Genomic DNA, 27,879 nt, shown 5'->3' with positions numbered 1-27,879 from the left:
CCACAGGGTGTTTCTCTCCCTCGCTCCATGTTTGGGGCTCTGCCCAGCCCCTGCGCAGGCGTGAGGCATGCACAGCACCCGAGTCCCTCCGGGCAGCCTCCCTGAGCAGCCCAGAGCTGCACAGACAGCCCAGCAGAACACAAAGCTCTCCTCAGCTTCTGCGAGCGCTCCCTCCATCAGGAGGGTTGGTGGAACTCTCCAATCCCCAGCCACCGGCCCAGCCCCACTCAGACACACCAGATACCTGGTAGTTGCTGTCCATGCCAGCATCTAGGAGGACGTGGACCACTGCTTTGTGACCGTTCCTGGCTGCCAGGTGCAGCGGGGTGTGTTTCTTAGTGTTGCAGCTCAGCAGGTTGGGGTGGGCATTCAAGAGCATCTTGACCACTTCCAGCCTCCCATAGAGCGCAGCCAGGTCCAGGGGTGTCTCAAATTTGTTGTTTCTCATGGTGGGGTCAGTGAGCTCCTCCAGCAGCACCTTCACCACTTCGGTGTGGCCATGCTGGGCCGCACAGTGCAGCGCTGTCTCGTTGTCGTTGTTCTGCGGGGCACAAGCGGCAGCACGTCAGGGCCAAGAAAGCGGCCACCCCGCGCCTCGCTCCAATATTAAAGTTCAAATGCAAAAAACAAGACAAAAAAAGCAGTGGGGAAGCAGAGAGTCCAGTGTGAACCAGCCTGAGCAATGTTTCATCATCTCCCTGGGTGTTTAGCATCCCCCTCACAAGCTCATTGATTGGCCAGCCCAGCCACAGCTTCAGGGATGTCCAGAACAAAGCACTTCAGCTGTGGGAGAGGGACTGCAGGTGGACCAGCCTGCTTTCCAAGTACTAGGGTCAGAATCCAGGGGCCAAGCTGAAGTTTAAGGGATGTTGAGCTGTATCCAGATTCTCATTAATGCCGCAGGCACCCGGGGAAGCCAGTCTCGTATCCTGGCAGCATCCACACTTCAGGGTGCCACAAGAACAAAAAGCTGAATATAAGGCAGGCAACCTGTTGTGTGAATTGTATTTGCCTGAGCTCCATCATCATCATTTTATATTTCAACTTCAATTGTTTCAAATCCTACTTATAACAGTCATTCCACCTCTGCAATTCTGGCTGTTTAGAGAAAGGATGCACCCAGTCCCACGCAGTTTGTGAACCAGAGAGCCGTGCAATTCCACCACTGCAGGAACGAGCCAGGGCTCAGGTCTCAGCCACAAGGGAGCACCCCCAGCTGGAAGCCAGACCCAAACCAGAGCATGCAGCAGCAGCCAGGCTAAGAACCAGCAATGCAAAGCCCAAAAATGAGCAGTCCAACACCCCGCATGTGTAGGTGCAAAACAGGAACATGGCCAGATCTAACAGGGCCTTTTCTCAAATTAAGTTTGCCTCAAGTTTCTAGTTTTACTATTGTGTGCCACCCACAGAGGTATTTTGGTTTAAGCATTTTAGAAACAACTATCCAACAATATAATCCCCAAAAAATGTTTAATACAAACAGTTACACACTTCAACTGAAATAACTGTGGTTGAATTTGTCATTTTAACAACATTTCCAATAAAATACACAGAATGTTCTTGTCCTGCTGGAGGCAGCAGCACCACTGCAGAAGGGAATTTGATCCCTGCCCGCCTGCTGTGAGAGCACACTTATGCCTTGGGACACTGCTCAGTATTTTGCACCATGTCACAAACCCATGAGGCTGCACGAGCACTCGGATCCTGTTGAGGTGTTCAACCTCTCAGGCTCTCAGGAGTCCATGTCAATCCCCCAGCTGTTTGCATCTGGCTTTTGCATCACCTCTCAGCCACAGGCAAAGCAGGAGGGGAATGGGAGCTGGGAGAGGCTCGGGCAGCTGCAGTTTGGTATGGCAGTGAGGGAAGGAGGCAGAATCAGGCACATGCAGGGGGAGGGGGCAAAGCATCACTGCCAGCACGGAAGATCCAGGCTCTATCATGGGGGGAGGCACATACACGTGGACAAAGGGTACTGCAGGATACAGAAATCTGCACAAGAAATATACAAATGGAGTGAGAGGGGACAGAGTAGAGAACATCAGAGCTTGCACCTGCCTGTCAGCTCACACTGCTGCTCTCGGGCATTTACAGGATTGGCAAATCCCATTATTTCTGTTTGACAGGGTCGGGAAAGCAGGGATCAGGGAGCCCATGGCAGCTGGGCCCAGGCTCTCATCCTGCCCTGTGGCACGAGGGATCCTCACTGCCAAGCACTGTGGAAAGGCTGGATGACCCCAGCCCCTCTGAGCAGCAGGTCCCTGCCCCAGAGCTGTGGGAGCACACAGCAGGCCAATGCCAGCCCTGGCTACTGGGGATTTCCTTGGCTAGGACTGTCCCCCTCTCCCTTCTCCCTAGCACAGTGTATGTATCACTCAGGGGGCTTTAAAGCATGCAGCAGCTCCCAGCACCTGCCTGAGAGCTCAGAAATGGCAACATAACATCATTTAAAAATGTAATTGTTAGAGACTTCCCTCATCTTCTCTGCAATTCAATCCAATTTTCCTTAAGCAGATTGGGGCTCCAATACCCGAGGCAAAATCCCCAGACTTTCCTCCTGCAGCAGAGATCACCAGCCAGTAAAACTCCCCTGAATCATCACAGCAAGTCTCTCCCAATTCCAGACTGTGCAGTGGAAACTCCCACTACTGCCTGAGTCTTTATTGCCTCCATCTTGGGAGTTTTGAGCAGCCAAGAATACTATAGTTCTTCCAGGCAAGGGAGTTTGCTCCCTTCCAGCGTCACCTCTCCAGGCACAAACCAGAGTAGTGAGCAGGAGTGCTCAGACCTACAGATGTATCAGAGATGGAAAAGCAAAATTCCATTCCAACAGACAGAAGGCACACGGCTTCAAATTTCAGAATTAGTTAGAAAAATAGAGCACTCAGGAGGGCCAAGGGGCTGCATTCCTGCAGAAATCCTTGCATTTCCCCAGCTCTCAGCTGGAAGAGAGGAGTTGGGAGCAATGCCCGTCTGCAGAGCACAAACAGGACACAAGCAGGGATGGCTCTGCTTTCTTACGGGCTCCAGCACAGGTTTCAAGTCCTGGTACTGTGATACCACTCACCACACACAACCCTGCTGCTCCTCATCACATGCTCAAGTGGAGAATCCACAGCCCCTTCAAGAGCTGTGTCCGTTCTGCACCCCCTGCTCCCAACACACCATGAGATGGCTCCAAGTGAGCAGACGGAGACTTGGTTTAAATAAGGGAAAGTTTTCTGACCTGCAAAGATCTGAAAGGTTGAATGAACTGCCAAAGAAAGGCCACAGAGCTGCCCCTCTCTGAGGTTTTTGAGAAGTTGGTGGGCAAACCCTGGTCAGGAACGGTGTAAGGAAATGATTGTGCCCCAGAGTTGGGGAAAGTGGCTACATGGCCCCTCAGTCCCACCCTCCCTACTTCTAAGACTCCTTGGTAGGATTTTTGTCGGTGTCTGAGTGTCCAGCAGAGTCCTGCCCTATTGACAACCCTTTGTTTGGCTGCTCCTGAGAAAACACCAGAGTCTGTGACATGTACAACTCCACAGGCTCTTTATCACACCTGGCCAGGAACTGGTGCAAAACTGCTCAGAACTTGTGATGAACTCAACAACTGTGTGAAAATCATCTCTCTCTTTTTCAAAACCAAAGCAAAGATTCCCAAAATCTTGTCTTGCTCTAGAGAGCACCTCAGCCATTGTGAACACTGAACTGAGGCTTTAAATAATGCACTTCTCCACAGTATAAAACCCAAATTAGCAGACTCTGTAAAGAAAAATTCACAAAAAAGGGAACTCCCTGGATATTCCCTCTTTACATTCCTTCTTCATTCAACATCCCAAAACTGGAGTGTGTAAGATTTTATTTGGTTACAATATTTTAGGAAGCTCCTTTCAGGCAACTGAACTGCTCAACTATGTTTTCACAGAAGACATAAAGGCATAAAATTCCCACCTGGATTTATAGAAAAATTCCTGATTTGGATTAGCTTCACTCTAAGCATTTGTGCTCAGAGGGTGGGCACTGGACCCTGAAACAGGGCTCTGCAAAGCCAGGCCTAACTCCCCACAAGCACAGGAGATCTGGCTGTGTGTTTCTAAGGTCCTGCAGACCGAGCAGATGGAAACTCTGCAAGACAGAAATCTGCCATGGATGGCTGGATCCAAAATAACTGGCTGGAAGCAGCTGTGGCACAGTGGCTCACGGCAGAGGTGTCTCAAGACAGAGTAATAGATTATCTGCCACACCTGGCTTGCAGATTCACTAGAAATAAAACTGAAAAATGGTGTCTGAGAAACCACCATTTGATCTGCTTCTTCAACAGCTCAGTCTCAGCACATTGCACAAGCTGATGTTGTGTCTTTTGTAGCTCGAAACAACTGAAAACAAGAGAGGAGCAAAACAGGCCAGAAAACAGGAACAGGAGACCACAGCTGAAGGGTCAAACAACACCACAGACTGAACATTAATAGAGAGACTGATGTAATAAGCAGGGCATGGAGGACTTGGGAAGGAAGGCAGGAACATCACTGCCCTCCCTTCTCCCCACCACCACCACAGGAATTAACTGTCCACTCAAACAACACACAGAGCATTATGCATTTGGTAGGAGAAAAGGCATCAAAATTCACTCCAAACAGCCCACAGAGAAAATGCAACCATGGTTAAGCAGGGGAAAAAAAATTCCTTCTCTTTGCATTTATCAGCAACATCAGCACATGAAACAAAACCTACAACATTTAATTGAAGTAACATTACCTTTGGGAAGTCATCCAGCCCAATCAAGCAAACTGACCATCACTGCGAGTCCTACAAGGCTAAGCAAGGAAGGAGCCCCCAGGAAAGTAAGGAAAAGCTTCCCTTTAATTATGTTTCTATAACTGCTTTGAAGAGAGAAACCCACAGTAAATCAATGGTCCCATTTTCCTTTTGCCCAAGCAGCTGCGAAGTGAACAGGTATTATTGCACCTGGAAGCACGCGAGTGCAGCTTGGAGTGATGATGCAGTGAAATGCTGACAGCAAAGTACACACCTTGGCATTGATATATGGGTCAAAGGGGCCGTACTTTTTGAGTTCTTTGATCTCAAGAGCATTCTACAAAAAGGAAGAGGAAAAAGAAAAAAATGTGATAATGAAATGGGTGAGATACAGCAACAAAGCAATGGGTGACTCCAAGGGGTGGAACGCCAGGACATAGCATCTTGTTCCAGTCAGAGCCATGGCCAGTAAAAGCCATTCCAGCTGGGATTGCTGTAACCTGGACCAGGCTCCAAGCACAGGCTCCTCAGCTGACTTCTCTCATTTAACAGGGTTCCTACTAAACAGACATTAATGAAACATTACCTGCAAGGATCATACTAAGCTCTGGATCTTCTGCAAAGATCACCCCTCTAGCTGCCCTACTCAGAGCAGCACATTTACACTATGGGCTCTCACTCAGTTCTTGTCTGATTAAAAAAGGTTACCTGCACTCAAGCCTGTGTAATCAGAGTGCCTGCAAGCTGTGCCTGTAGACATGATTAACCACAGCCCCAAACTGGAAAACTGTCACCAGAGACATCAGAACACACATTCGTCCTTATTCCTGGAATAAGGAACGATAGAGAGTTGCACTACAACCAGATTTTTCATTCCATGATGTTTTAGCAGCATTTATCCCTGGGGCAGCCTGGTGCATCAAGTTACCCGTCCTGGGAAAATTCAGTGGCACTTGGGTCCCCATAAAGAAGGACTGGGACTCCTGAGGCTGCCTCTGAAAGGAGTTTTCTCCCCAGCCTTCTGAAAAACTACTATGGAGCAAATCAACAGCAGGGACTCCCCAGCTGCTCACCTTGACTGTGAGCTGAACTCGGGCCAGGTATGTCTGACCTACCTGGGAATTACCTCTGGAACAAATATCCAGGTTTAGCTAGCACCAAGGCAGGGAGACCTATTTTGGTTTATTCTTTTCCTCATGAAAGAACAGCTGAGTGATTTGGGAGTTGATTCACAGGGACATCAGATGTTCCTGCCTTAGGGACAGGACAACCACAGCCCACTGCAGCTTTAGCCACCTGATTTGGGCCTGTCACTCCGTGTCTGCCAGACTCACCCAGGGAGCACTGAGCTGGCCTCATTCATGAAACCAGTTCCTGTAAATAAAACTCTGCAACAACAGGAATATCTGGGCCTTCCAGCAGTAGCATTTCAGAAGTTTCCAAGAATTTTAGGATACCTCTGATGCCCATGGGGCAGTTCCACAGGAGCCAGCCCTCTGTAGTAGACACAGCTGTCTCATAGTCCTCACCCCCTCTGCACCTCAGACCAAAACTGTCAGCTTAACAAAATGAACAAATCCAAGAGGTTTGTTTTTTTTTTTTTCTTGCCTTATTGCAAAAATAATTCTTTAAGATTAAGATAGGGATTTATCTGAGGGCAAGACTTAACACTTTAAAATTATCTTAGAACTTACAAATTAGTGAACTGGAGCAAGTGCCAGAGACAAGCCAGGAGAGCAGCTAAGAGAGCACGGCCAAAGAGACTGAACAAAGCTGCTTGGATTAATTCCCAAAGGAGGGAGCCAATGGATCCTCTGCAGAACTAGAAACCTGCTCAGCTATCCAGCAGCTGAAAGGAAAACTGTGGGTTAGTTTTAGAAGCCCAGAAGCAGGAGACCACTTCCTAAGTGTTGAGCAATTCTCATATTTCTGTGTCTCTCTATAAAACTTAAATACCTTTTCATCCTAGCACTAACTCAGAACTGAATGTATTGCTTTAGGCAGTGCCCCTCTTATCCCACCAGCAAGGACTTCACAACCTCACAATTGGTTTGGGAAGGGTCAGGGTTCAGCTGAAGGAGTCTCTCTCCATGCCAGGGAAGTGATTCCATGATACATTAGAGAAAATCAGGCAGACCTGCTCATTCACTTTGGTGTGCGAAGGGCCCTGGTGGATGAGGAGCTTCACTATATCAGCATCTCCCTTCCAGGCTGCCAAGTGCAGGGGGTAACAGCCCTTACAATCTGCCACGTTGGTGAGAGCATCGTTCCTCAGCAGAACTTCCACGACATCCCTGCAAGAGACAGGAACTTCAGTGAGACATTCAGTCCTTGTTTCACAGCTCACATTCTACAGCAAGTACTGAACAAGAAGTTAAACTGGAGTCTTTCAGAGACCCTCTTGAAATGTGATTTTTAAGTGTTCTTATTAAAGAAAATGGAAAAAAAAAAAAAAGGCCGACATGAGCTCAGGGAAGATCCACATTAACTCCATCAGCCTCTGCCATTAACGGCCTCTGCTGCAAAGTGAATGGCACCAGCACAACAAGGGTGAACAAAGATTTTAACTCTATTTGATTTCTCAATATCTCAGATAGCAATGAGCAACATGAGATCTACCACACTAAAATTTCTTTAAAATGTGATATGCACACAAAGCAACTGTAAAGTGGTGCAGGCCCAGAGCACCCTGGACACCAGAAAGACTGTAGGGACTGTGACCAGGGGAGCTCCTTTCACACGCTTAAACAAATTGCTTAGAAATAAAAGGGTGGTTGAAAACCTCAGCCTTTTGAGATGAAAGATCACACATCAGCCAAAGCACTGACATTCTCCACTTCCCCTGAAGATGGAGTAGTGCTGCACCAGTGCCTCAGCTGGTGAATGAGCCACACCACGGTGGCCACGGAAACACAAAGCATCCACCCCCTGAGACCCCAGGCATGGGACCAGGACTCACTTGTGGCCGTTCAAAGCAGCGTGGTGCAGTGGGGTGTATCCAGTACTGTCAACGCAGTTCACGTTTGGCCCCCTCCAGATGCTGCAAGACAAAAAACAGACAGGGAACACTTAATCAAACACCAAACAGGGACAGGACAAGGGCAGGGCCAGCACAGCTCACACCAAGGTGAGTATCTGACAGCTGTGGTCAGGGGCAGTCACACAGAGCAGAGAAGAGGGGTAAGTGTGTCAGCACACGGAATCACTCCCCTGCTTCAGCTCACCCTCCTGCTTTCCAATCAGAGCTCCCACATCCTTCAGCCACACACAGGCTTGCCAAAAAGCATCTTCAGAGAAACACGTGTCTATTAGACTGAACCACAAGAGACAGCAAACCATCAACCCACTGCTAATTCACACCCCACAGAAGAATTCTGATGGCTCTGGGAAACTGTCCTTCTCCACAGCAAGAGTAACAAGGGGCGGGTGTAAGTCAAAGACTGTGGGATACAGAGTCTGCTCTTGGTCACCACTGTGATTCCACACTGACTTCTCACTGTCCCAAAATCACTTCCATCTGTCAGCTGTTGGCAGTCTATACCAAAGAGTAGGTGGTCTCCCAGCACTTCTAAGAGCATTAACTTCCCTCCCTTGCTCAAAAGTCAAGCAGCACAGATTTAAGTATTAACCCTGGCAAGGATTACTCTTCCCCAGCCCCTGCAGGGTGTCCAGCTCACATCAGCACAGAATAGCACAAGTAAGAGGCAGGAGTGTGGTATCTGCTGTCCCTCACCAGGGCGACCACCCTCTCCCAGAAACAGGCATGAAACTCAAACCAGTACATTCTTATAAGCAAACTGGAACTGTTCAACTTTCATAACAATGGCCCTCTCCAGTACAACACATCACCTGTGTGTGCTGGCCTGTTTTACACGCCATCCCTTTAGGAATTACACGGGGTTTATTACAAGCCCTGACAATCCCACTTGTGCTAACGTGGTGCATCTTCCTGCTTTGTTTCCTCTGGGGGTAAAACTTAACAGCACCTCTGATACCCAGCTGAAATGGTATAAAATCAGCCAGCTCTGGCTCTGTTTGAAGCTAGCCTTCTCTCAGCAATCCATTTCCTCCCCAGCATGAAATCACAACGATTCACGTGGCCCAGAGGCTTTCTAAAACAGCAGTACTCACTGGGGGACTGCTAGCCAGAAGCACCTCAGTGCCATGAATCAGGAAAGGCACCAAACCAAACCAACAAGAATCTCGTGCAGACTGAGAGGAATTCCAGAAGAGAATGAAGCAGCAGGCTCACTCTGGAGCCTGTCCCTGTCCCTCCCAAGTGACTCCTGATCTGCAGAGCATTATAAAAGGCTTTGCAGTCCTGAGACGGACCCGAGCTCTGCTATAGGAGAGGCAGCTAAGGGGAAACTTTATCCAAGAGGACAGGCAAGTGAGCCACAAAATCCAATTTACAAAGGATCAGAGGCTTATCCTGAGGCATCCTGCACACCACACACCATCCTGTGCTCCAGAAGGATACACACATGCAGATGAAGATCAATACATACATGCAGTGCACCTCCAGTACCAACAACATTGTTCACAGGATGATGGCTTAAACTACATCCAGAAGGTCAGTGAGACACCAAAAACCCCCACTCAGAGTGTGTGGGAGTGCCCTGCCTGATCCAGCTCTGCAGTCCTGAAGTATGAAGGGGACTGAGTAGCACTCAGCTCTGGTTTGTTCTTGGCAGTGGGCTCTTGCAGTGTGGTTGCCCAAATAATTTATTGCTGGATTTAATGTGGCAATTAATGGTTAGAACTCATGCCAGAGAGCCTTGTGTGCAGTCTAGAGCAGTTCTAACATTGCACCTGTGCTGCCTTTGCTTGGGCTGTAACCCAGGCAATGCCAGTGTCCCATGGTTTTACACATTAAACTGACCTGTGTTTGGAAGCTGAGCTCAAACTGCTTGAGGGTGAACACATGAAAAACCAGCAGCAATTAACACAAATGCTTCTTTCAGCTGAAGTTATGAAATGAGGAAAACCAGGGTCAGTGGTGCAGTGGGCAGGGCTGGGGACCAGAGCCTGGGGCATCCATCCCCATTGGAGCGTGGTGTCCCCATGATAAAACACTTCCTTAGAAATCTTCAGGTCAATGCTTCAGAGTAAAATGCAAAGTTTATTCAGGGAGCTCAGAGCAGAAGAAAAGCTGGAGCCCAGGAGGGAGTTGGCCCAGCAGTGAGAGCTGGGTGCTGCAGAAACAAACTGCCAGAATCTAAATATATTTTTTTAAAAAATCTGTTGTGTCCTCTCCTGCCCTTTGCTTTTTTATTCCTGCAAATAAAGAAAGCTTTTATCAAAGAAAGGTCAAATCACCCATAAGATCAGACTGGAAGGATCCAAGAGGAGAACTGTTTCTATTCAGATGTGGGGACTGCAGTGAAGTACATCACTCCCTTCTCTCCTCTTCAGCTCCGCCAGAAAGGCGACACAATTCTCCTGAGATATGGAAACTGGTACTGAGAAAAGCAGAGCACAAAGCTCAGAACTCCCTGAGACTTTGGGCTGTTTCTGATTAAACAGAAACTCCAATCCCAGCACAGGCAGGAGAATGCTGTAAATACAGGTCCCCAGTAAAGGTCTGGAGCAAATTTGACCATTGCGGCTTTTTGATTTCTTTTCTTCCCCAATCATCCAAAAATCTTCACATCAAAGAGGAGTTTTTGCTTTTACCCTGTGGTCTCTGTTCTCAAAGGATTACCCAGGTCCCACCTGCCCTTTGCTGCACCAGGACAGCATCTGAAGATGCTCCTGATGGCATCTGCTTAAGACAACTAAGACTGAACATTGAGGATGTCAGGAAAGCTCTGAAAACAGCAAAATCTGCTCCATTTATACTATTTATTGTTCTCAGCTGTCTCTTGCTCCATGATTCAGCAAGTGCTGTAAGCCTTAAATAAAGCTTCCTGCTTGTGAAAACTGCTGAATAAAGCATATGCTTTAGGTCACAGTAAAACCCCAAAGTAACTTTAAACAGGACCATATTGTCCTCTTGCTTTTCCATTTAATTCTTCCCAAGTGCAGTAGTAACTTTTCTCACAAAACCACCCTAGGCAAGGAGCTAGAGCAGGGCCAAGCCTAGAGAGCAACATGGGGTTTTCAGCTCAAATGATGAACCTTTGGGGCTGGCTTCTAGTCTCACTAACACGGGTTAAGGAAGCACCAGGAGAGCTCAGGGTGCTCATAGAGGCCATTGGACCCCCTGTATTTACACACCCAACACCAAAGACAAAACGCACAATCAAACACCAGCGAGCAAACACAAGTGGCTTGGCCCAAAGGCACCAGGAAGTTTAAAGCAGCTGAGCCTCAGATAAAGTTTGTGTACTTCACTTAAAACCTTAGAGACAAAGTGTCAGGAGGACAAGTGAGGGTTGGAGTTAGATTCCCTCGAGTCCATTGCCCAGAGGCCACCACAGCAGGTCACTCACATATCCCAGCTATCCACGTCCATACAACCGCTGGATTCCTGCAACCAAACTCGGCCCTCACTTGGTATTTCCTGCTTACACAGGGAACACAAACAACCCAAAGGCTTTGGGCAAGGCCTCAGGGTTAGGAAGCTGCTAATGTTTTTCTCAAGTGTGAGGAAGGCCCTGCTGCAGCCACCTCGTCAGCAGGCAGGGTTTGGCATGGTGGGACTCCCAACAGAACAGGGACAGTGCTTCTTACATACCCCAACCCCAGAAACTACAACAGCTTTTATAAACAAGTGGCTGCTGCAAGGCTGGAGAAGATTAGAGTATTGCTGGGGCAAGGGACTCTTAGCCCCTTTTGGCAAGTTTTGAGAAAGCCCAGGGGAAACAGCTGTCAGACTCAGCTATCAGAGTGGCTGAAGAGGAAGCCAAAGCCATGAGCTTCTGCACTCCTCAACTTCTTGGCCCAGATTTTAATTTGCAATAAGTGGTAGATTTTCCTCGAAGTCAAAGGGTCATGAGCTCAAGTACAAGATGCCAGAATGCACAGGCAAAAAGCAGGGACCATAATAAAGGCAGGACACATAGAAGTGACCCAGCTGACATTGCACAAGACCACAGCCAGAACAACTGCTGCCAAGCCTGGGCTCTGTAATCAGACCCACTTCCAGCAGAGCCACTGAGCAGGGATCCCAGTGAAAATCATCAGGTTCAGTCCACTTTGACTGACACACTGCAGCAGTCAGAGCCACGCCTGGTCCTCTGCACAGAGCCAGACCTCAAGCTCCCATTTCACCAGCTCATTCTGAGTGAAGCAACAGCTCTCCACAGCAATTGCCAACAGCTCCAGCGTCATTGCCCAACACCTGCAGACAGTCCAGTCAGTCTAAGGTCAACAGGGCACTGTGCAGCAGCAAATCCTCTGATGGCCAAATGATCCCTTCTCCCATGGAAAGGAGCAGAGCCTTTTGTTCCTCAGATGCAGCAGGTGACCAGGAGCAGGAAACCTTCATGGGTTTGCAATGTGACAGCAGCCTGTGAAGGGTCAGTTCAGGAACTGAGAGGCAGAAGGTGAGCTCATCTGCTTCCCTCAGAAGCAGCCTACCATCTCACACTCCTCATTTCCAGGGGAGACTGCTTTGGGTTGGCACAGACCCATGACAACCACACATTTAACTCCTGGGCTTGCAGACCACACTAGAAAGGAGTCAGACAGGGTTGGCATCACTAATAGAAATATGTCCATCCAAGCTAAAATCCCCCATTAGGAAGAGGCCAGCCCTAGCCTTATGGATGGCTCCTGGCAGTGAAAATGCATTTATTTAAACTTAATGTATGGTGGGGGGTGGCAGTGGGACAGAAAGGCTGGGTCAGGCAGACAGCGTATGCTACCATCAGAGAATCCCTCCAAGCAGGGGTAAATAAAGAGCTGCAGGACAGGAAAAATATAGGTCTGGCTTGAGTGCACACGCTGCTCTTTATTCTTAAAAGCATTATAGGCACTCTGCAACCCACTCCCATTAAGGAGCATTCCCAGCTGATGACAGGCCACAGAGCAGGAGCAACCCCACAACACAGGCTCCAAAACTGGCTCTAACCTCAGGGCCAGAGCCAAACAAGCTTTGCTGGGAGAAGTGCAAAAAGGGTCGGTCACTGAGTCAGAGAAAGCCAAGCAGTGTCTTTGGGAGGAGTCCTGGAGCTCTGGGGTCTGATGTGTGCAGCAGCAGGAGCATCCCACTGTCCACACCTGAGCCAAAGGCAGCATGATGAGAGGGGAAGAGCAGGGAAAATGGGAATGCAGGCACTCAGCATGGAGATGGGAGGGTTTGACATGAGGTCTGGGCTCTTTCATGGCAGGAAAGTGACCCCTAAAAGAGGACAGAAATTTAACATTTGCCAAATGCTGACAAACCTCTCACTGAGGTTTACTGAACACTGATTTTGTGGCCCATTCTCTTCTTTTGCATCTGACTAGATGGGGTTTTGAAGATTAGGAACAAAAGGAACCAAAACATTCCTGCAGAAATTCTGTGAATTGAGCAGCATTATCAATGTCATAAACCAATATCCTGGAACTGGATATTGGATATCCTGGAACAGGAACCAGAGCATTGCTCAGGTAAACATTTCCCACTCTCCATTTGCAGCTCAGCTCTCCTCCCACAGCACTGGAGAAAATGCACTAAGTGGAAGAAAATACAATATTTAAAAAATAAATAAGATGCAGGGAAAATTAGCAAGACACATGTAGATGGTGCAGGCTGCTGGGTTCCACTGAAACACAATTCCTTAGAAAGGTGCCAGACTTTTCCATTTGCCTTCCCTTCACTGAGCACTTCCAGAGAAATATAAAGAAACCCTGGGAAGCCACAAATTCCTGATCAAAACCACCAAGCAGATGATGCTGCAGCACTGAGCTGGCTACAGCTGGCAACCTCGCACCAGGCTTTCCCTCCCCCTTCTCCTTTGTGAGATGATTTAACAAGCTGCAGAATCCCACGGGACATGTCAGTCAGCCAACAGCAATGGAGCATCGTGTCTGGAGCCCAACATGTCCATCTGCGCTGTTCCCTTCTGACAGGCACAAAGCTCTGAGCTTGGAGTAAAAATGTCATCAAAAGGAACTTGGGCAGAAAGAATTGTGGTAGAACACATGCCCTCCCCCGCCTGCCAGTGCCCTTGCACGGGATGGATGTGTCAATTAAGTGTTTTGGGATGGCAGAAAACGTGTCACCTTGTGCTCACTGTCAGACAACATCAACAGGATCAGAACACCTCAAAGTTAATGTTTGTTTCCAGCACTCACAGAGATCTGATCCAATACACATCTTAGTGGGAATTTGGGATTTCTAACACCTTGCACTTAGAGAAGGGTATGGGGATGGTGTTGCTTTATTTAAACACAGACACCCTCCTCCTGGTGAAGTCTCACACCTCTCTACAGAGAAACAATAAATCACCCCACATTCTCCCCATCTTAGCACTAAAAGACTTCTCAGGGTCTGCCAGCTCAGCCCAGCCAGCCATGCTCCAATGCTCCTCTGGGCCACCATGACTTCTTCCTGAGCACTGGCACTGGCCAGCTTTGTGCCATATCATGTCCTCCTCAGCCTGGCTGTTGCCCACCCCTTCCCAAATCCTGCTCACATCCTCCTCAGCCTGGCTGCTTCTCAGCTCTTCCCAAATCCTGCTCACATCCCCCTCAGCCTGGCTGCTGCTCAGCTCTTCCCAAATCCTCCTCACACCCCTCTCAGCCTGGCTGCTGCTCAGCTCTTCCCAAATCCTGCTCACACCCCTCTCAGCCTGGCTGCTGCCCAGCCCAAACGCCTGGAACACTGAACTGCGACGTGTCTGACCTGGGGCGGATGAAAAGCAGGTAAATAGGCCAAGTCAAGCAGAGACAGAGATTCAGGGACCGAATTACCCTTTCCCTACAGCAATTAAAAAAGAAAATGCAATTATTTTCTACCAACAACTGCACACAGAGTGCACTTTTGCCTTAGGGAGACTGAAACCAGTGAGACAGAGATTCGCACGACATTGCCCTTCCCCTGTGACATTGCCCAGATCAGCGACACAAGGACTCTGAATTGGTGCGGGCACTGCAGTGCTCAATTCTGTGCACATGGGGAGACCCAGGACGTTGGGAGGGACCCCTGGGCTGCAGCCCAGGATATCAGGACAGGCAAGAGAAACACGGTGCTGGAGTGAAAAGGAAATGAGTTGCTCCGATACCAAACAGCAGAATAACAGGATGAGAAGCAAGGCCCTCGAGGAAGGGGACACTGGAGTGGAGAATTGAGAGCCGCAACAAAGCTTCCACTGAAACATTTGGAGCACACTTTACCCTTGAACACAGCAGCCCAGCCACTCACCCACATGGTTCCATTTAAACCTGTATCAATCCCAGCTCCAGCTTAAGCAGGAGTCCCTGAGGGCTAAAGAAAGACACAGCGAGGAGAGATTAACTGGCAACAGTGGGGACACAAACAGGGCACTGACATACCACTGACTACAGAAACATTCCTTCTTGATGAGCTTTTTAATTGGGTGCCCAAAGAGCAAGTGACAGGGAAAGGAGAGAGCAAAGACAGTGGGAAGAGGAGGGCAAACAGAGAAATGACCCCATGGTGGCTCAGATGGGAACACAAGGGACACACCTGAGCAGCCACAGAGCTCTGTGACTTGCAACTCCACCAGGAAGGCTATAAAGCAGAGAAAGAACTGACTTGGACAACAGTTCCTGAGGAAAAGCAGGATGGAAATCAGAAAGGACATCCTTTTTCTCCAGAAGTATCCTTGAAATCCAGTGTGTTAGAGAGCAGGAACGGGAGTGAACGGCCAAGGCAGGAAATTATTCCCGAATCCTGAGATAGCTCCTAGAAGTTGTCATTACTTGTGTGCACTATCTGAACAGAGATAAGGTTAGAGCTGAAAAACACAGTGCTGAGAGCTGAGGGCATGAGCCAGGCAGTCAAACAGAGGGATGGAGTGTGACAGTCCTGCCCTGCTCCAAGAGCCCTGGGGAAGGGCAGGGACTACTCCCCAAGGGCCACCAGAGGCAGATGCACCCACCCCTGATGCTGAAAACTGAACCAATAATGGAACAGACAGCAAAGAGAGATGCTCTCACATATTTCATGGTGGATCTGCAACTTCCAGTCCTGGTTTCACCCAAATGCCAGCTCTGATTCTGCCTATAATGACAGCCTCAAACAACTTTTTTCCTCACCAAAAAAAAAAGTCATTCTTTGGGGAACATTTACAACATAAGATGTTCCAAACCCCTTGAAACATTTCTTCCTGCTTCTCTGCAAGAATAACAGACCTGGCTCTGAGCCTTTTCTCTGTTCAATACAGCTCTCCCAGCCAGAAGCTGCTTTCAGCAGCAGAGCCTTTCCCAGCCTGACATTTTTAATGTACAGAAGGAATGTACATATGCCAGTCAGACTCCTAAATATATGCAGGATAAAACTCCCCATTACTTCAAACGATTTCAGGGTTACTGTGACTGTCCCAGCAAATAATTATATCTCAGCTGTAACAACTCACACCCAATAACACAACCAAGATCCTCTGAGCTTTTAAACCAATTCTCTTTAGTCTTTATTTTCAGGGAAAAGGAATGTCAAGGTCACATCCTGTTTCACTCCTTCTGTGAAATAATTTCTGTTGAGATTAGAGGAAATATTTTCAAAATGCCAAATCCAGCATGAATTCCACTCATCCTCCAAGTTCCATTTTCAGCTGTTCTGACCCAGAGCAGATGAGCCACGGGAGCAAAGACACAGCTTCACAGCCTGCACCAGGCTGAAGGGGCACAGGGGCAATGCAGTAGCTGAAAATCATGCAAAGGTGGTTGCTAACAACACTCCAGGACATCCACAAGTCATCCATGGGGATCATGGGATGAACTGAGGTCAAACATCTCTCACAGGGCAGTCAACTCTACCAGAGTCCCCACTGTGCAGAGAGAAACTGTGGCTTAAGAAATCACTGGAAAGAAGCACTAGGAAAAAGCCAACACAAGTCCACAGGACTTGTCTCTTATTTAAATCATCTGATGGATTTCACTGTCCTTGTAACAGAGCCAAGATCACAATGCAAAGCTTTGAAGTCTGCAGAGCTTAAGGCTTTATCCTAATCCTGCTCCTGATTCCTAAAAAAATTGTGCTGATTCCTGAAACTGAGAGCAGTGAGGAAGAGCCTGTAGAGCTCACCTGGGTCCCTGCATGGAGGTCCTTCAAACCTCAGTAGGCACCCAGCCTCTGGAATGGGATTCTGTTCTAAAATGAGGAGGCACTTTGTAATGCCAAACTTCTCAGTGCCTTAATTAGGATGAGGCAAAAGTCAATTCACCCAATTTCCAACCCACTTTAATATTATATTTGAAAGACCACCTACGACATTTTCAGCCTTGCTTGCCTCAGGAGCCTGCACAACAGCAGGCAATGGGATTAGATAAAAATCTAACGAGATAATGTATTTGCATAATATTTATGGCACTCACTCTCAGACAGGGTTTTGTCCTCGTGTCCTCAGTTCATGGCACTACAGACACTTCCTTTGAACTGGAAAAAACTTGAGGTTTATTTTTAAATCTAATTTCCCTTTAAAATAAACCATGTATTTAAATAACAAAGGAGGAGTGTGAATGTACCTGGGCTTACCAAACCTACACACCAACTCCAGCTCACTTTTCCTTCAGCTGAATAACTCAGGCTCCTGCAGAGTGTCCAGTAAAGCCATGCACAACACTCCTCCTCCTATAATTCCCTCAGCATCCTGCCATGTCAGATAAATACCCTGATTTTCACCTGAAACCCTCAACAGCAACACAACAGCAAGCCAAGCATGCACCTAAACACACAATCCCAGCACTTTGCATCCTGCAGCCTCCTAGGCATTTAAACAGCCACCTTGACATCCTGCATGTGCCAGAGCCAGCTAAAATACTTAGCTTAGGAAAAAGTAAAAACCACACAAAACTACACACTGCTGAGACAGAAATAGTTCCAAACTCAAGTCCCTTATCCAGTAGTCTGGAGGCCCAACTGGATTTTCTTCCAGGATACAAACACCTGCAGGAATCCCTGCCAAGCATCCATCACAACGTTCAGTTAAAGGGCAATCGAAAAAGTTTAACTCCAATCTGATACATCCAAATTTCTCAAAGCTGAGTATTTCTCATTGAGTTATGGCACCAGGACAAAGTAATTTTGGATTGAGGTCTAGAAACGTTCATGTGACGTGATGGATACCCTGGTACCATGTGGCATTAATGTCCTGCCTGACCCACGGCAGGGCATCTCCCCACCCATGAGGGTGCAGGAGCACAACCTTTTGGAAGTAGGACATAAAGAGCTCTGAGGTTACCCAGGTTTTGTGAAGAAGAGGGCACATTCACACAGTCCAGCTCAAATTTCATTCCAAAGGCAGCTCACACCTTCCTGCCCTGTCTTTATTTGAGCCTTTGCCCCCTCCCCGGCCCCCAGGCTCTCTACTGCAAACAGCCAGCCCAGGTGCACCGACATTTCCAGCTCTGTTTTCCTCCCTCCTGCAGACAGCAGCTGCGTTCACTTTGCCAGTCGGTTGCTATAGAAACAAATCAATCCTCAATAGTTTTATTTTTACCAGTTTCTGTGAAATAGGATTTATCTCATTTCCATGACTAAGCTGTACTCTGGAGCGAGCTCTTTGGGACAGTGACAGTGCCAGCTCAGCATTGGGCAGAGCTCATGCTGCAGTGACAAGAGCAAACTGCCATCACCCATGTTCAGAGGCACCTTCTCAAGGATGGTTCACCTTGAGAGGATTCCACAGCCAGAGCACCACAGCACTCCACAGCTGCATCCGAGGAGCGGAACAGAGCAGGGATGGATGGCACAGCCTGGAAAGGTGATGGGCTCACATGGAGTGGAGGTGTCAGAACATGTTCTGTACTGAGAGCCAGCCTGGCAGTCCCTCGGACACTGCCACTGGAGGGGCTCAGCCTCCAGGAACTGCCTGTCCTTTGTCCCAGGACAGCTGAGAGGGGCTTTCCTTCTGGTCTGGCATGACATGGATACATTTCCTCCATTCTCTATTACTGGCAATCTGTGTCACACCTTTCACCTATGTCTTTTCTATTCTGTTTGTTTGTCCTTCAGTCTCACTGACCTCACAAAATGAGACCTCACAAAAATCCAGCTGGATGAACGCTGTTTCTTGGCTTGGCTGCTCCCAGTACACCCAATACTGTTCAAATCGTTCATCTCCAGAAAGTTCTGCTCCCTGCCAAAGGGTGGAGGAGACCTGTGACAGTGAATGGAGCAGCAACACACATTGCTGGGGCACAACCGGCTGCACGCAGGAGCAGAAGGCAACAGGAGACACTTCCTCCTGCCTTTCCCTCCTGCTGGATCCAGGAACTGCAGCCTCAGGAGAAAGGAGTTTGTTAGACCTGCCAGATGCAGTGTTTCCCCTGGCACAGCCAAACCTCGAGAGGAGGAGCTGGGGATGGCTGAGACCTTCATTCCAGCCAGGCCAAGCTGGAATCTTTACATTGCACTGTAAAGTGCACAGACCCAGTGTCCAACACCCAGCATCCAGCTGAGTTCTGCATCACTCCTGCTTTCAGAACACAGAGTGCTCTGTCTGTGTTCAGATCTGCAGTGGTATTTCTTCAGTTTTGGGACCAATGACACAAATGGAGGCCACGAGGCCATGGAAACATCAGGATCTCATCACCCCAGCTGGGTTACAGCCATATCTGTCCTTTGTTCCCAATAGCTCAATGGCAGGATAAGAACTTGGGGTACACAAATCAAAAAGTCATCAAGGAATCTCACAAACATCCCCTCAGGGCACTCAAGTTTCAGAAACAGCCGAGAACAAACAACCCAGACTTCCTACAGCTGATCAGGATCCTCCAGCCAGCACTGGACCTGGGCCAGGGCATGGCATAGGAAATAAGTAAATGCATGTAGTGATTGTGTTTTGCTGCTCCTTCCACGAGAGGAAAGAGCCCAAATCTTAGGCGAGCCCCGCAAACACTCCCAGGAAGGTGTGCAAGCTGGCAACTGCAAAAACACTTGGGAGCCTTGTGCCTGGGCTCTGCTCCAGCCCCCAGCCCCTGCCATGGTGGGACACTGTGACTGTTCACAACCTGCACCACCAGAAGTAGCTGCGTTGGTTCCAACATCCTCAGCATCCTCAACACAATGAAGCCCACCTGAAGTTCCTCACCTGAGACCAGGACCCCCATGACACTCCTCACACCACATCTTAGCTTACAGCAACTCCCTGATGGAGCATTTCAGGTAACCTGCATGAGCATATGGATATTTCCATAAGTCTCTTGGCACTTCAGAACACTCTCAAAGCAAGGCAAAAACTGAGCTTGTGTTCTCACCCTCTGGCTGACACAAACTCAATGATACATTGACATTCCCAAGACAGCGAGTCCCAGAGCACCAGAGGATGCAGCATATGGGTAAAGACTGATGGGAAGCCAGTACCTGGAAGATTGTTCAGCTCCCCCCCAACACCCACCTGTGCAGAACCTTCCACTTCCAATCCCCCTCTCTACCAACCAAACCCTGGAAACCCAAGGTTGCCACAGCCCTTTGGGAAGGGAGCGAGACAGGGCTCTCTCAAGAGGGTTTCACAGGAAAGAACCCACTCACCCATCAATTCCCTCATGTCCAAGAAAGCCCCAGGTGCTGTGAAACCACAAGTCCTGCTTTGCCCACTGGCTTGGGCGAGTGGAGCAGGGCAGGGCTAATGCCACTGCTCCGAGGTCCCTGAGCGAGCAGAGCCCAGTGCTCCTGACCCAGTCCTGAACACGGACCGCCGCTGACCACAGCACGCAAACAAAAACTTTCCAAAACTGCATCACAAGATCACACAGAGACAAAACACTGCAGAGTCACAGCCAGCAACTGCAGCCTTTGAATTCTTAAGGGAAGTACTTAGGAAACAATTCCCAGCCCAGCGCTGGTGCACACCTGTGCCTGTGGCACAAGCACCTTCAGCAATCCCTGTGCTCAGGTGTGTAATTAAAGAGGGACCTGTCCCACCTTGCTGTGTGCATGGGAGGGTGTGGAGAGGAGAAGGTTTAAAGTGGGTGAGATGATTAATCACAGCAGCAGGACCACGGGAAGACCCAACGTTGCCCTGTTTGTGGGAATGCAGCAGGAGCAGCTCCCTTGTGATGGGGATGGGGAAGGGGAAGAGAGGGAAGCACCTTGTTTGCACAACCCTGGAAGCTGGACCTTGGAGCCTTCCCTGCTGCTCCTGCAGGACTTGTCCCACAAGGAGGGACAGACCCCCCACAACAGCCCGACCCTGACCTCGGACAAGGCAATCCCCACCTTTCCTGGCACCCTGAGTGTCCCTTCCCCTGGGAATAACAGCAGACAGGCACAGTTGGAGCCTCTCCCCCAGGAGTACACATGGCACTACCAGATCCCTGCTGTAAACCATCAGCCACACCAGAACAAATACCAAACCCCACTGTTTTAAAAAAGAACTCATTTTTCTGACTCCTAACCACACTTGGACTGTTGGAAGTCACCTCAAGTGTTCTGCCATCCCACCACGTCATTCTCTAAACCAACCAGACCCCTCACCAGCAGCAAACGCTGAAAATGGGCTGGAACAAGAGTTGTGGCTTCTGTGGAGCAGCACTTGACCCTTCCCACAACAGATGTGCACCCAAACTCCTCATTCCCAGCAGAAGCATCGCATTGATACATTCCCTGGGAACTGCATATCCCATCTGGGGCTCAGAAGCAGCCTCAATTTCCTCCTCTGGCAACACAGATCCAGACTTTTTCACAGCAATAGATGAAAATAAAAAGCCACTTCTGCAGATTTGGCTTTAACATAACCCATCCCTCATTGCTCCTGGCAAAACCTCCTGAATGCATCCTGATAGCTCAGCCACAGATTGTTCTGTTGTTTCCTGCCTTTAACTTCACAGTGAACCACCAAAAAAAATACAATAAATCAAATTCTGCAGCCTCAATGCAGAAGTGGCTCATAACCCCAAAAAACCTCAAGGATTCACAGACCATTTCTGATTTCTGGACTTGCTGTTGCTCATAAGCTGCACAAGCACAGAGTGGGTTTTCTCTCTGGCTGCTCCCTGCTTCTCACACGGTGCCTCTGCCTGTGCCATGATCCATGGCTGGAACCAGAGAAGCCGAGATCCGCTCCTGACTCCTGAGCCAGGCCTCAAGCAGCTCCCCAGGCCCTGGCAGATCCCAGGGGATGCTTGGATGCCGGCAGGGAGCTGAGCCTCCCAAACCCTGGCAGCCATCACCTCTTTGTGAGCCCACCATCTGCTCTGGCAAATCCACACTCCCATTTTCCCCCTCCTGCATCTTTCTCATTCCACCAGCCCGCTGTCAGCACTCCCAATTCCCATCAGCTTCCCACTGGGATTTATTTTCCTGCCCAGTGCCCTGAGAGTTGTTACACCCTGGCACATTCACCCATCGAGAGAGACTTAAGTTGTCTTTCAAGTTCCTCCTCCTGTGGCTTATCCCACTCTATCCCATGCTGTTTCCTGCTCACCTGCAGCCATCGGTAATTGGAATCTGTGCTGCCTCCACACCCAGCAGGCCCTGCTCAGCCTGGGCAGGAGCAACACCGTGACAAAGTTCACATTTAACTGATAACAGACTGATGGCAGTTCAGGTTACCTGATAAAACACCACATTCCAATGAATTTACTGCCAGAGGCATCTTTACCACTTCATGGAGTAGCACTTCCTCTCTTTGGAAGAGAAATGGCCCAAAACAATGAGTGCCAGCTCAGAGCAGGTGCCAGCTCAGGACGTACCAGGTGTAATGTGGGAATTCCAGGGAATGCCTGGTTTGTACCCCATCCAAAATTGTATCTTTGAGACACTTGAAATGCAGAACTGACAGAAAAAGCTGTGACAGGCACCTCAGGAGCAAAGAGCTTTGGGAACAGGTTATCCAAACAGCAGGACTTAAAAAAGAAATAAAATAGGAACCTGAAATCGGGTAGAGAAAAGAACAAAGGTGCCGGCCCAGCAGAGCATTTATGATTCTATTCTGGGAATGAGCTCTGGGGGTGGAGAGCAGTTCAGCAGTTCCTGTGTCAGGAGAGATCCTTACAGACGAGGAGCCTCAGCAGGACTAGTGATCAGCCTGCCTAGTCCTAGGGCCAGGGACTGCCTGAGGAAGGGAAAATATGGAGCATGCAGACCTGACTGAGGACAGGATTCTCCCCATAAACAAGGAGGGCAAACTCCTACATTAGAAAATTCCCATGTTCTAGCATTGGAAGAGGTGAGGTTTTCTCCACCCTAAAATTCATCCGTCTGGTCCCTACAGCCTGTCCCAGCCTGTCTCCTGCACCCTCTGACCTCTCCTTGCAGGGACACCCAGCAGCTGCTTCTCATCAAAACCTCGACACAAGCTCCTCACCTGGAGGAGTCTTGTAACACAGACTCCAAAACGTAGTCAGCACGTGAGGAACAGTCACAAAGCCCCTAAATGGCAGCAGGTGGCACACAGAACACATTGGCATGCCCCACAATGTGCAGCCAGACCAGTGTCACTGGCACAAATCCCAGCTGTACAGGGAGAAACACGTTCAGGGGCTGGGACTTGGGCAGGGGAAGGGGGGTAGTTCCAGTGTCAGCAGCAAGAGCCATGGTACTGACCACAGAATATGAGTGACAGCTGTGACAGTCACTGTCCTTCACACACATGTCTGTTCACATGTTCAAAACACAGCAACAGGTCAGAGTCAAAAGGATGGTGTGGCTCACTCTGGCACCATGGGACCACTCCAGGACCATGGCACCATGGGCACTGTCCCAGGGAAAGGCAGGGAAAAGACACCATCGTGCTCAGGTGCTGTCAGGCAGTGGCAGATCTGCTTCAGCTCACAGGGTGTTCAACTGCACTGACCCTCTGCACTGATCTGAGCCCCCTGTGGGCACATCCATCCCACTCAAACAAGGGCTCAAACTGTTTAATATATCAAAAGAGAAGAACAAAGCTCGACCCAAGGGTAGATTTACGTTTCAGAAAGGGAAATGTGTGCCCCAGGGCAGGGTGAGCTCTCAAATGTCTGTGGGCCTCTGCCACCAGTACAACCTGCAGGTATCCAGTTGGGTTACACGAAAGGAAAAACGGATCAAATTCGGCCAAAAGGGGCAAGACACATCCCTCTGAACAGTCAGGCTGCATGTCAACTGTGTCACTTGGCACTGGACACAAATCTCCTCCACACCTCCCAGTACAAACCAATTGCTTATGGATCCGGAGCATTCCCGGCAGAGGCCGAAGAGGCCCAAAGCTGCAGCTCCAGAAGCGCAGCAGTGAGAGATGATGCCAAAAAATGGGGAAGAGAAAAAAAACAAAAGTCCAAGAGCTTCAACCAGCAAATTCCACAGGCGACCCCAGATTCAGCAGTGTCACCGCCAGCCACGACAATGCCAGCGCAGGGCACGGACACCCGGCTGCACACCTGCCCTGGAAAGTCACCCCGCGGCTCTCCCACCGCTAGAAGCTGCCCGGGCCATGGAGCCCTCCCAACGCAGCACAGCTTCCCCGTGCCGCCAGCCTGCAGCGGTTTGATGCTGGACAGGGAAACAGGCAGCACTCAGCCCTGGCGGTGCCGCCTCCAGATAGCCAGAAAGTCTCTCCCCTCCCCTCTCTTCTCCTCTCCCAGCCCACCGGCCCCTAGCTGCGAGCACAGCAGCCCGAGGAGTTCCGCCGCAGCTCCCTCCGGCACGGCCCCCTCGCATCTCTGCTTCCCCCAACTCTCAGGGGTGCCCAGCTCACACGCCCCTCACAGCCCGCTGCAATGTCTCATCCCACCCCCTCGGCCCTCGATTCCTAGCCGGGGAGCCTCCAGCTCCGGTCCACGCCCCCGGGGCACAGACCCCGGCGTCCCCCGCAGCTCTGCAGCCCCAGGAACCCCCGGCATCCCTTTGTCCCGCAGCCCTCTCGCTGCGCTCCAGGAGCACATCCAACCCCTACAGCTGCCTGCCAGCCTCGCTCCCCTGCAGACCCCAGCCCCACGCACGCCCTCTTCCCGTCCCACAGCCCCGCAACCAACTCCCGGTCCGCGCAGAGCCCCCACCTCATCTCAGATCCCTCGGTCCCCGCCCCCGGGGCCGCGCTTACCTGAGCAAGCTGGACAGCGGGTGCCCCACACCGACGCTCCCGCCGCTCCCGCCACCGCCTCCCCCCGCGGAGCCGCCGCCGCCACTGCCGCCACCACCGGAGCCGCCGAAGCCGGAGCTGAGGCGTTTCCCCGAGAGCAGCTTCTCCACGGCCGGGAGGTTCCCGGTGCGCGCGGCCTCCAGCAGCTCCTGCTCCTTCCCCATGGCCGGCTCGGCCCGGGCGCCCGCGCGACTTCCGGGGCGGGGCCGCGGCGGGGCGGGGCCGTAACCTGATGGGCGGGGACGAGGCGAGGCCTATGTGGTGGATGGTGAAATGGGCGTGGCCTCGTGAAGGCCCCGCCCCCACCGCTGCCCGAGGTCCTTCAGCCGCGCTCGTTTTGGGCGGGTCTGGGAAGGTTTCCCCAGCGGGGCCCGGGCAGCGGAGCCGTTCTAACCCCGTGTCCCGGCAGGGTCCGGATGTGGAGAGGGTGGTTCAGAGCGGGGCCGGCCGGTCCGAGAGCGCAGGGCCTGGGGATGAGCCCCGCAGAGGCCCTCCTCCATAGTCCCGCTGCCATGGCGACAAGCCCCACCCCGCGCATCCCCTCGCGGCGCCCGTAGCTGTTCGTCATCACGGGGCGCCGTTGGCGCGCCGTTGGCATGGCGACATGCTCCGCCCATATCGCGGCGCCCGTAGTGTATGTCATTAGGATGCGCTGCCGAGTCGCTATTGCCATGGCAACCGGCACCGACACCACCTCCCCCCCCCGGCGCGGCGCTCGCAGTCCTTTGTCATCAAGAGGTGCCGTCGCATCTCCGTTGCCATGACTACAGGCTCCACGGGCCCCCAGCGTCGCCGGGAAGTGTGCGTCATCACGAGGCGCCACGCGTTTACCGTTCCCGTGGCGATAGGCTCCGCCCCCTCCCGGCTCCCGTAGTATTTCGTCATCATCACCCGCCGCGGTGTGGCTATGGCAGACCCGGCCCGGGAATCGCTCGCTGCCGCTACTGTCCCGGAGCCGCCGCCCGCAGGCTCCTCCCCTCCCGCCGCCGGCGATGGGGTGGTGGCCGCGGGAGAAGCGGCAGTCGCAGAGGGAGCGAGAGAAGGCGAGGTGGGGGAGGCTGGCGGTGGCAGCGAGCTCAAGGCGGAGGTGGCGGACGGGGAGGTGAGGCGGGAGCGGGAGCGGGGCCGGGCCGGGCCGCGGGGCCGCAGAGCGAGCGCTGTTCTCTCGCCCAGGTGAGGAGCGCGGAGGGGGAGGCGGCGGACGCGGAGGACCCGGGGCTGCAGGCATGTGCGGCCAGGAAGGTGAAGCTGGAGCTGAAGGAGCGGAAGGAGAAGAAGCAAAAAGTAGACGAGGATGAGATCCAGAAAATGCAGTGAGTGCCGGCGTGGCGGTGCCTGGGAGCTCGGGAATCGTGAGCCCGATCCCGAGCTCACCGCTCCCGATGCCCCGTCCCAGATTCCCCCTCCCACAGCGCTCCCCTCTCCTCCCGGCCCTGGGAGGGCCTTCCCGCGGCTCTAAATGATCGCCGTCTCCCCCGCAGGATCCTGGTCTCCTCCTTTTCCGAGGAGCAGCTGAACCGCTACGAGATGTATCGTCGCTCTGCCTTCCCTAAGGCCGCCATCAAGCGGGTACGAGGGAGGCAGCAAGAGCCGAGCGGGGCGGGCTGGGCTCAGCCCATTGTTCCGGGACAGCTGATCCCGATGGATTCCAGCTCAAATCCCCGCACCAAGACCTGGTGCTGCAGCTCAGGCTGGGCCCCGAGCACCCCTGAGGGGCTGGGCGGGGCTGGGCTGAGAGGTCACAGTGGGTGGGTCTCTGACTGTCCTCGCCTGTCCCTGTCCTAGCTCATCCAGTCCATCACCGGCACCTCCGTGTCCCAGAATGTCGTCATTGCCATGTCGGGCATCTCCAAGGTGTTTGTTGGGGAGGTGGTGGAGGAAGGTGAGTGGCACCTGCTGAGTTACAAGTGAAGGACCCGGGGTACATTCCCTGCTTGGAGCAGGACGTGGAACAGGACCAGATTTCCCATGGTTCTCCCTTCCAGCAGCAGCCCCTCTGGTCCCACTAGTGTTGCTGCTTCTCATGCAGAGAACCTGGGGTGGCAGCTCTGTCCCTCAGCCCCAGAGCAACTGCATAATTAGGATCTTGCTAATGCTACAGGGACAGAGTTCCTTAAGCCTCTAAACCTGCCCCAGTCTTTCTTCATGGGATGAGCTCGGAGCAGTTTGGTACAGGGGCTGGGAGCTGAACCCGTGTTGTATCCACAGCCCACCCAGCCCCCAGGGCTCCAGAGCAGAGGCTCTGAGCTCATTCATCGCCTGGATCCAGCATCTCCACAGTGCCTGAGTGGTTTAGAAGCTTTTTGTCCTGGTTGCTGCCCTGGGACTCCTGTCAGGGAGGAGCTGGTGCAGCAGGTTAATTCCTGGCTCTGAGCTGCAAACCCCAAACACAAACGTTACCTGTTTCAAACTGTACTGAAGCAGCAGCAGGGGTTGGGCAGAGCTCAGCTGGCCCCTGCCATGACCTCTCTCTCTGTTTGTCCAGCTCTGGATGTGTGTGAGAAGTGGGGGGAGCTGCCCCCCCTGCAGCCCAAGCACATGAGGGAGGCTGTCCGGAGGCTCAAGGCACGTGGGCAAATCCCCAACTCCAAGTACAAAAAGATCATCTTCCACTGAGAAAGGTTGAAATGAGCTTTCTGTAGGAGGTTCCCAGATGGACTCTTTCATGAGGCCCCTTTGGGGTGGCCTGTGTGACCTCAAGGATGTTCCTGATGTCCACACTGGGCAGAGCCTGGGTGCACCCTTCACCTGGACTTGGGGTCTCAACACAGCAGGGAGAGGAACATCCAGGGGCTGCAGAGCATTTCCTGCTCTGTGCCCAGATGTGTGGCTTTTTTGTACATTAAACTTATTCTTGTGTTTGTAACCTGACTGGGATCTGCTTGTTGTGTGACCCAAGGTGCTCCCAGCCTGGGGCAGGGCTGGTTCCCTGGGAACATGTGCAGTTATGGCTCAACTGTGCTTCCAAATTCAGTGTTCCAAATCCAGGAGCTGCCCTTAAAACAGCAGTGTTGGGAAGGGAGGGGGAGGG

At 51.3% G+C, this 27,879-nt stretch overlaps 2 protein-coding genes across 10 annotated transcripts in view; one reads left to right on the top strand and one right to left on the bottom strand.

Annotated features, from left to right (window-relative positions):
* The window catches only part of ANKS1A (ankyrin repeat and sterile alpha motif domain containing 1A), a 77,133-nt gene extending 51,544 nt beyond the window's left edge, over window positions 1–25,589 (bottom strand). For 4 of the 7 annotated variants that reach the window (XM_086862009.1, XM_086862010.1, XM_086862008.1 and 1 more), the window contains exons 1-5: window positions 24,810–25,175; window positions 7,694–7,774; window positions 6,872–7,028; window positions 5,009–5,071; window positions 245–541 (exon numbers count right to left, since the gene is read on the bottom strand). In XM_086862009.1, coding sequence (XP_086718135.1) covers window positions 245–541; window positions 5,009–5,071; window positions 6,872–7,028; window positions 7,694–7,774; window positions 24,810–25,012 — 801 coding nt within the window. In that variant the 5' untranslated portion in view covers window positions 25,013–25,175. Of the gene's footprint in view, window positions 1–244; window positions 542–5,008; window positions 5,072–6,871; window positions 7,029–7,693; window positions 7,775–24,809 lie in introns of all 7 variants that reach the window. The other 3 variants (XM_086862012.1, XM_086862011.1, XM_086862013.1) reach the window with 2 other exon arrangements.
* Window positions 25,485–27,714, top strand: TAF11 (TATA-box binding protein associated factor 11). Of its 3 annotated transcripts, none has more exons than XM_086862019.1 (5): window positions 25,485–25,649; window positions 26,022–26,161; window positions 26,330–26,417; window positions 26,634–26,730; window positions 27,334–27,714. In XM_086862019.1, the coding sequence occupies exons 1-5, from the start codon at window positions 25,485–25,487 to the stop codon at window positions 27,462–27,464; spliced, it is 621 nt and encodes a 206-aa protein (XP_086718145.1). In that variant the 3' UTR covers window positions 27,465–27,714. The 3 variants fall into 3 exon arrangements, with proteins under 3 accessions (XP_086718145.1, XP_086718144.1, XP_086718146.1); XM_086862018.1 differs by having other exon boundaries at window positions 25,582–25,950; XM_086862020.1 differs by lacking the exon at window positions 25,485–25,649 and adding an exon at window positions 25,663–25,896.
* The last annotated feature ends 165 nt before the right edge of the window (window positions 27,715–27,879 follow it).

This window comes from Cyanistes caeruleus, chromosome 24 (genome assembly GCF_971803275.1).
Source record: "Cyanistes caeruleus chromosome 24, bCyaCae1.hap1.1, whole genome shotgun sequence".
Taxonomy (NCBI): domain Eukaryota; kingdom Metazoa; phylum Chordata; class Aves; order Passeriformes; family Paridae; genus Cyanistes; species Cyanistes caeruleus.
Note: the sequence above shows the minus strand (reverse complement) of the source record. Positions and strands in the feature narration are given on the sequence as shown.

Excerpts from the sequence above, each read along its gene's own strand:
- TAF11 (XM_086862018.1), top strand. The coding sequence starts at position 25,756 with ATGGCAGACCCGGCCCGGGAATCGCTCGCTGCCGCTACTGTCCCGGAG. Across the intron at positions 25,951-26,021 it reads CGGAGGTGGCGGACGGGGAG|GTGAGGAGCGCGGAGGGGGA; the intron begins GTGAGGCGGGAG and ends TCTCTCGCCCAG. Across the intron at positions 26,731-27,333 it reads TGGGGAGGTGGTGGAGGAAG|CTCTGGATGTGTGTGAGAAG; the intron begins GTGAGTGGCACC and ends CTGTTTGTCCAG.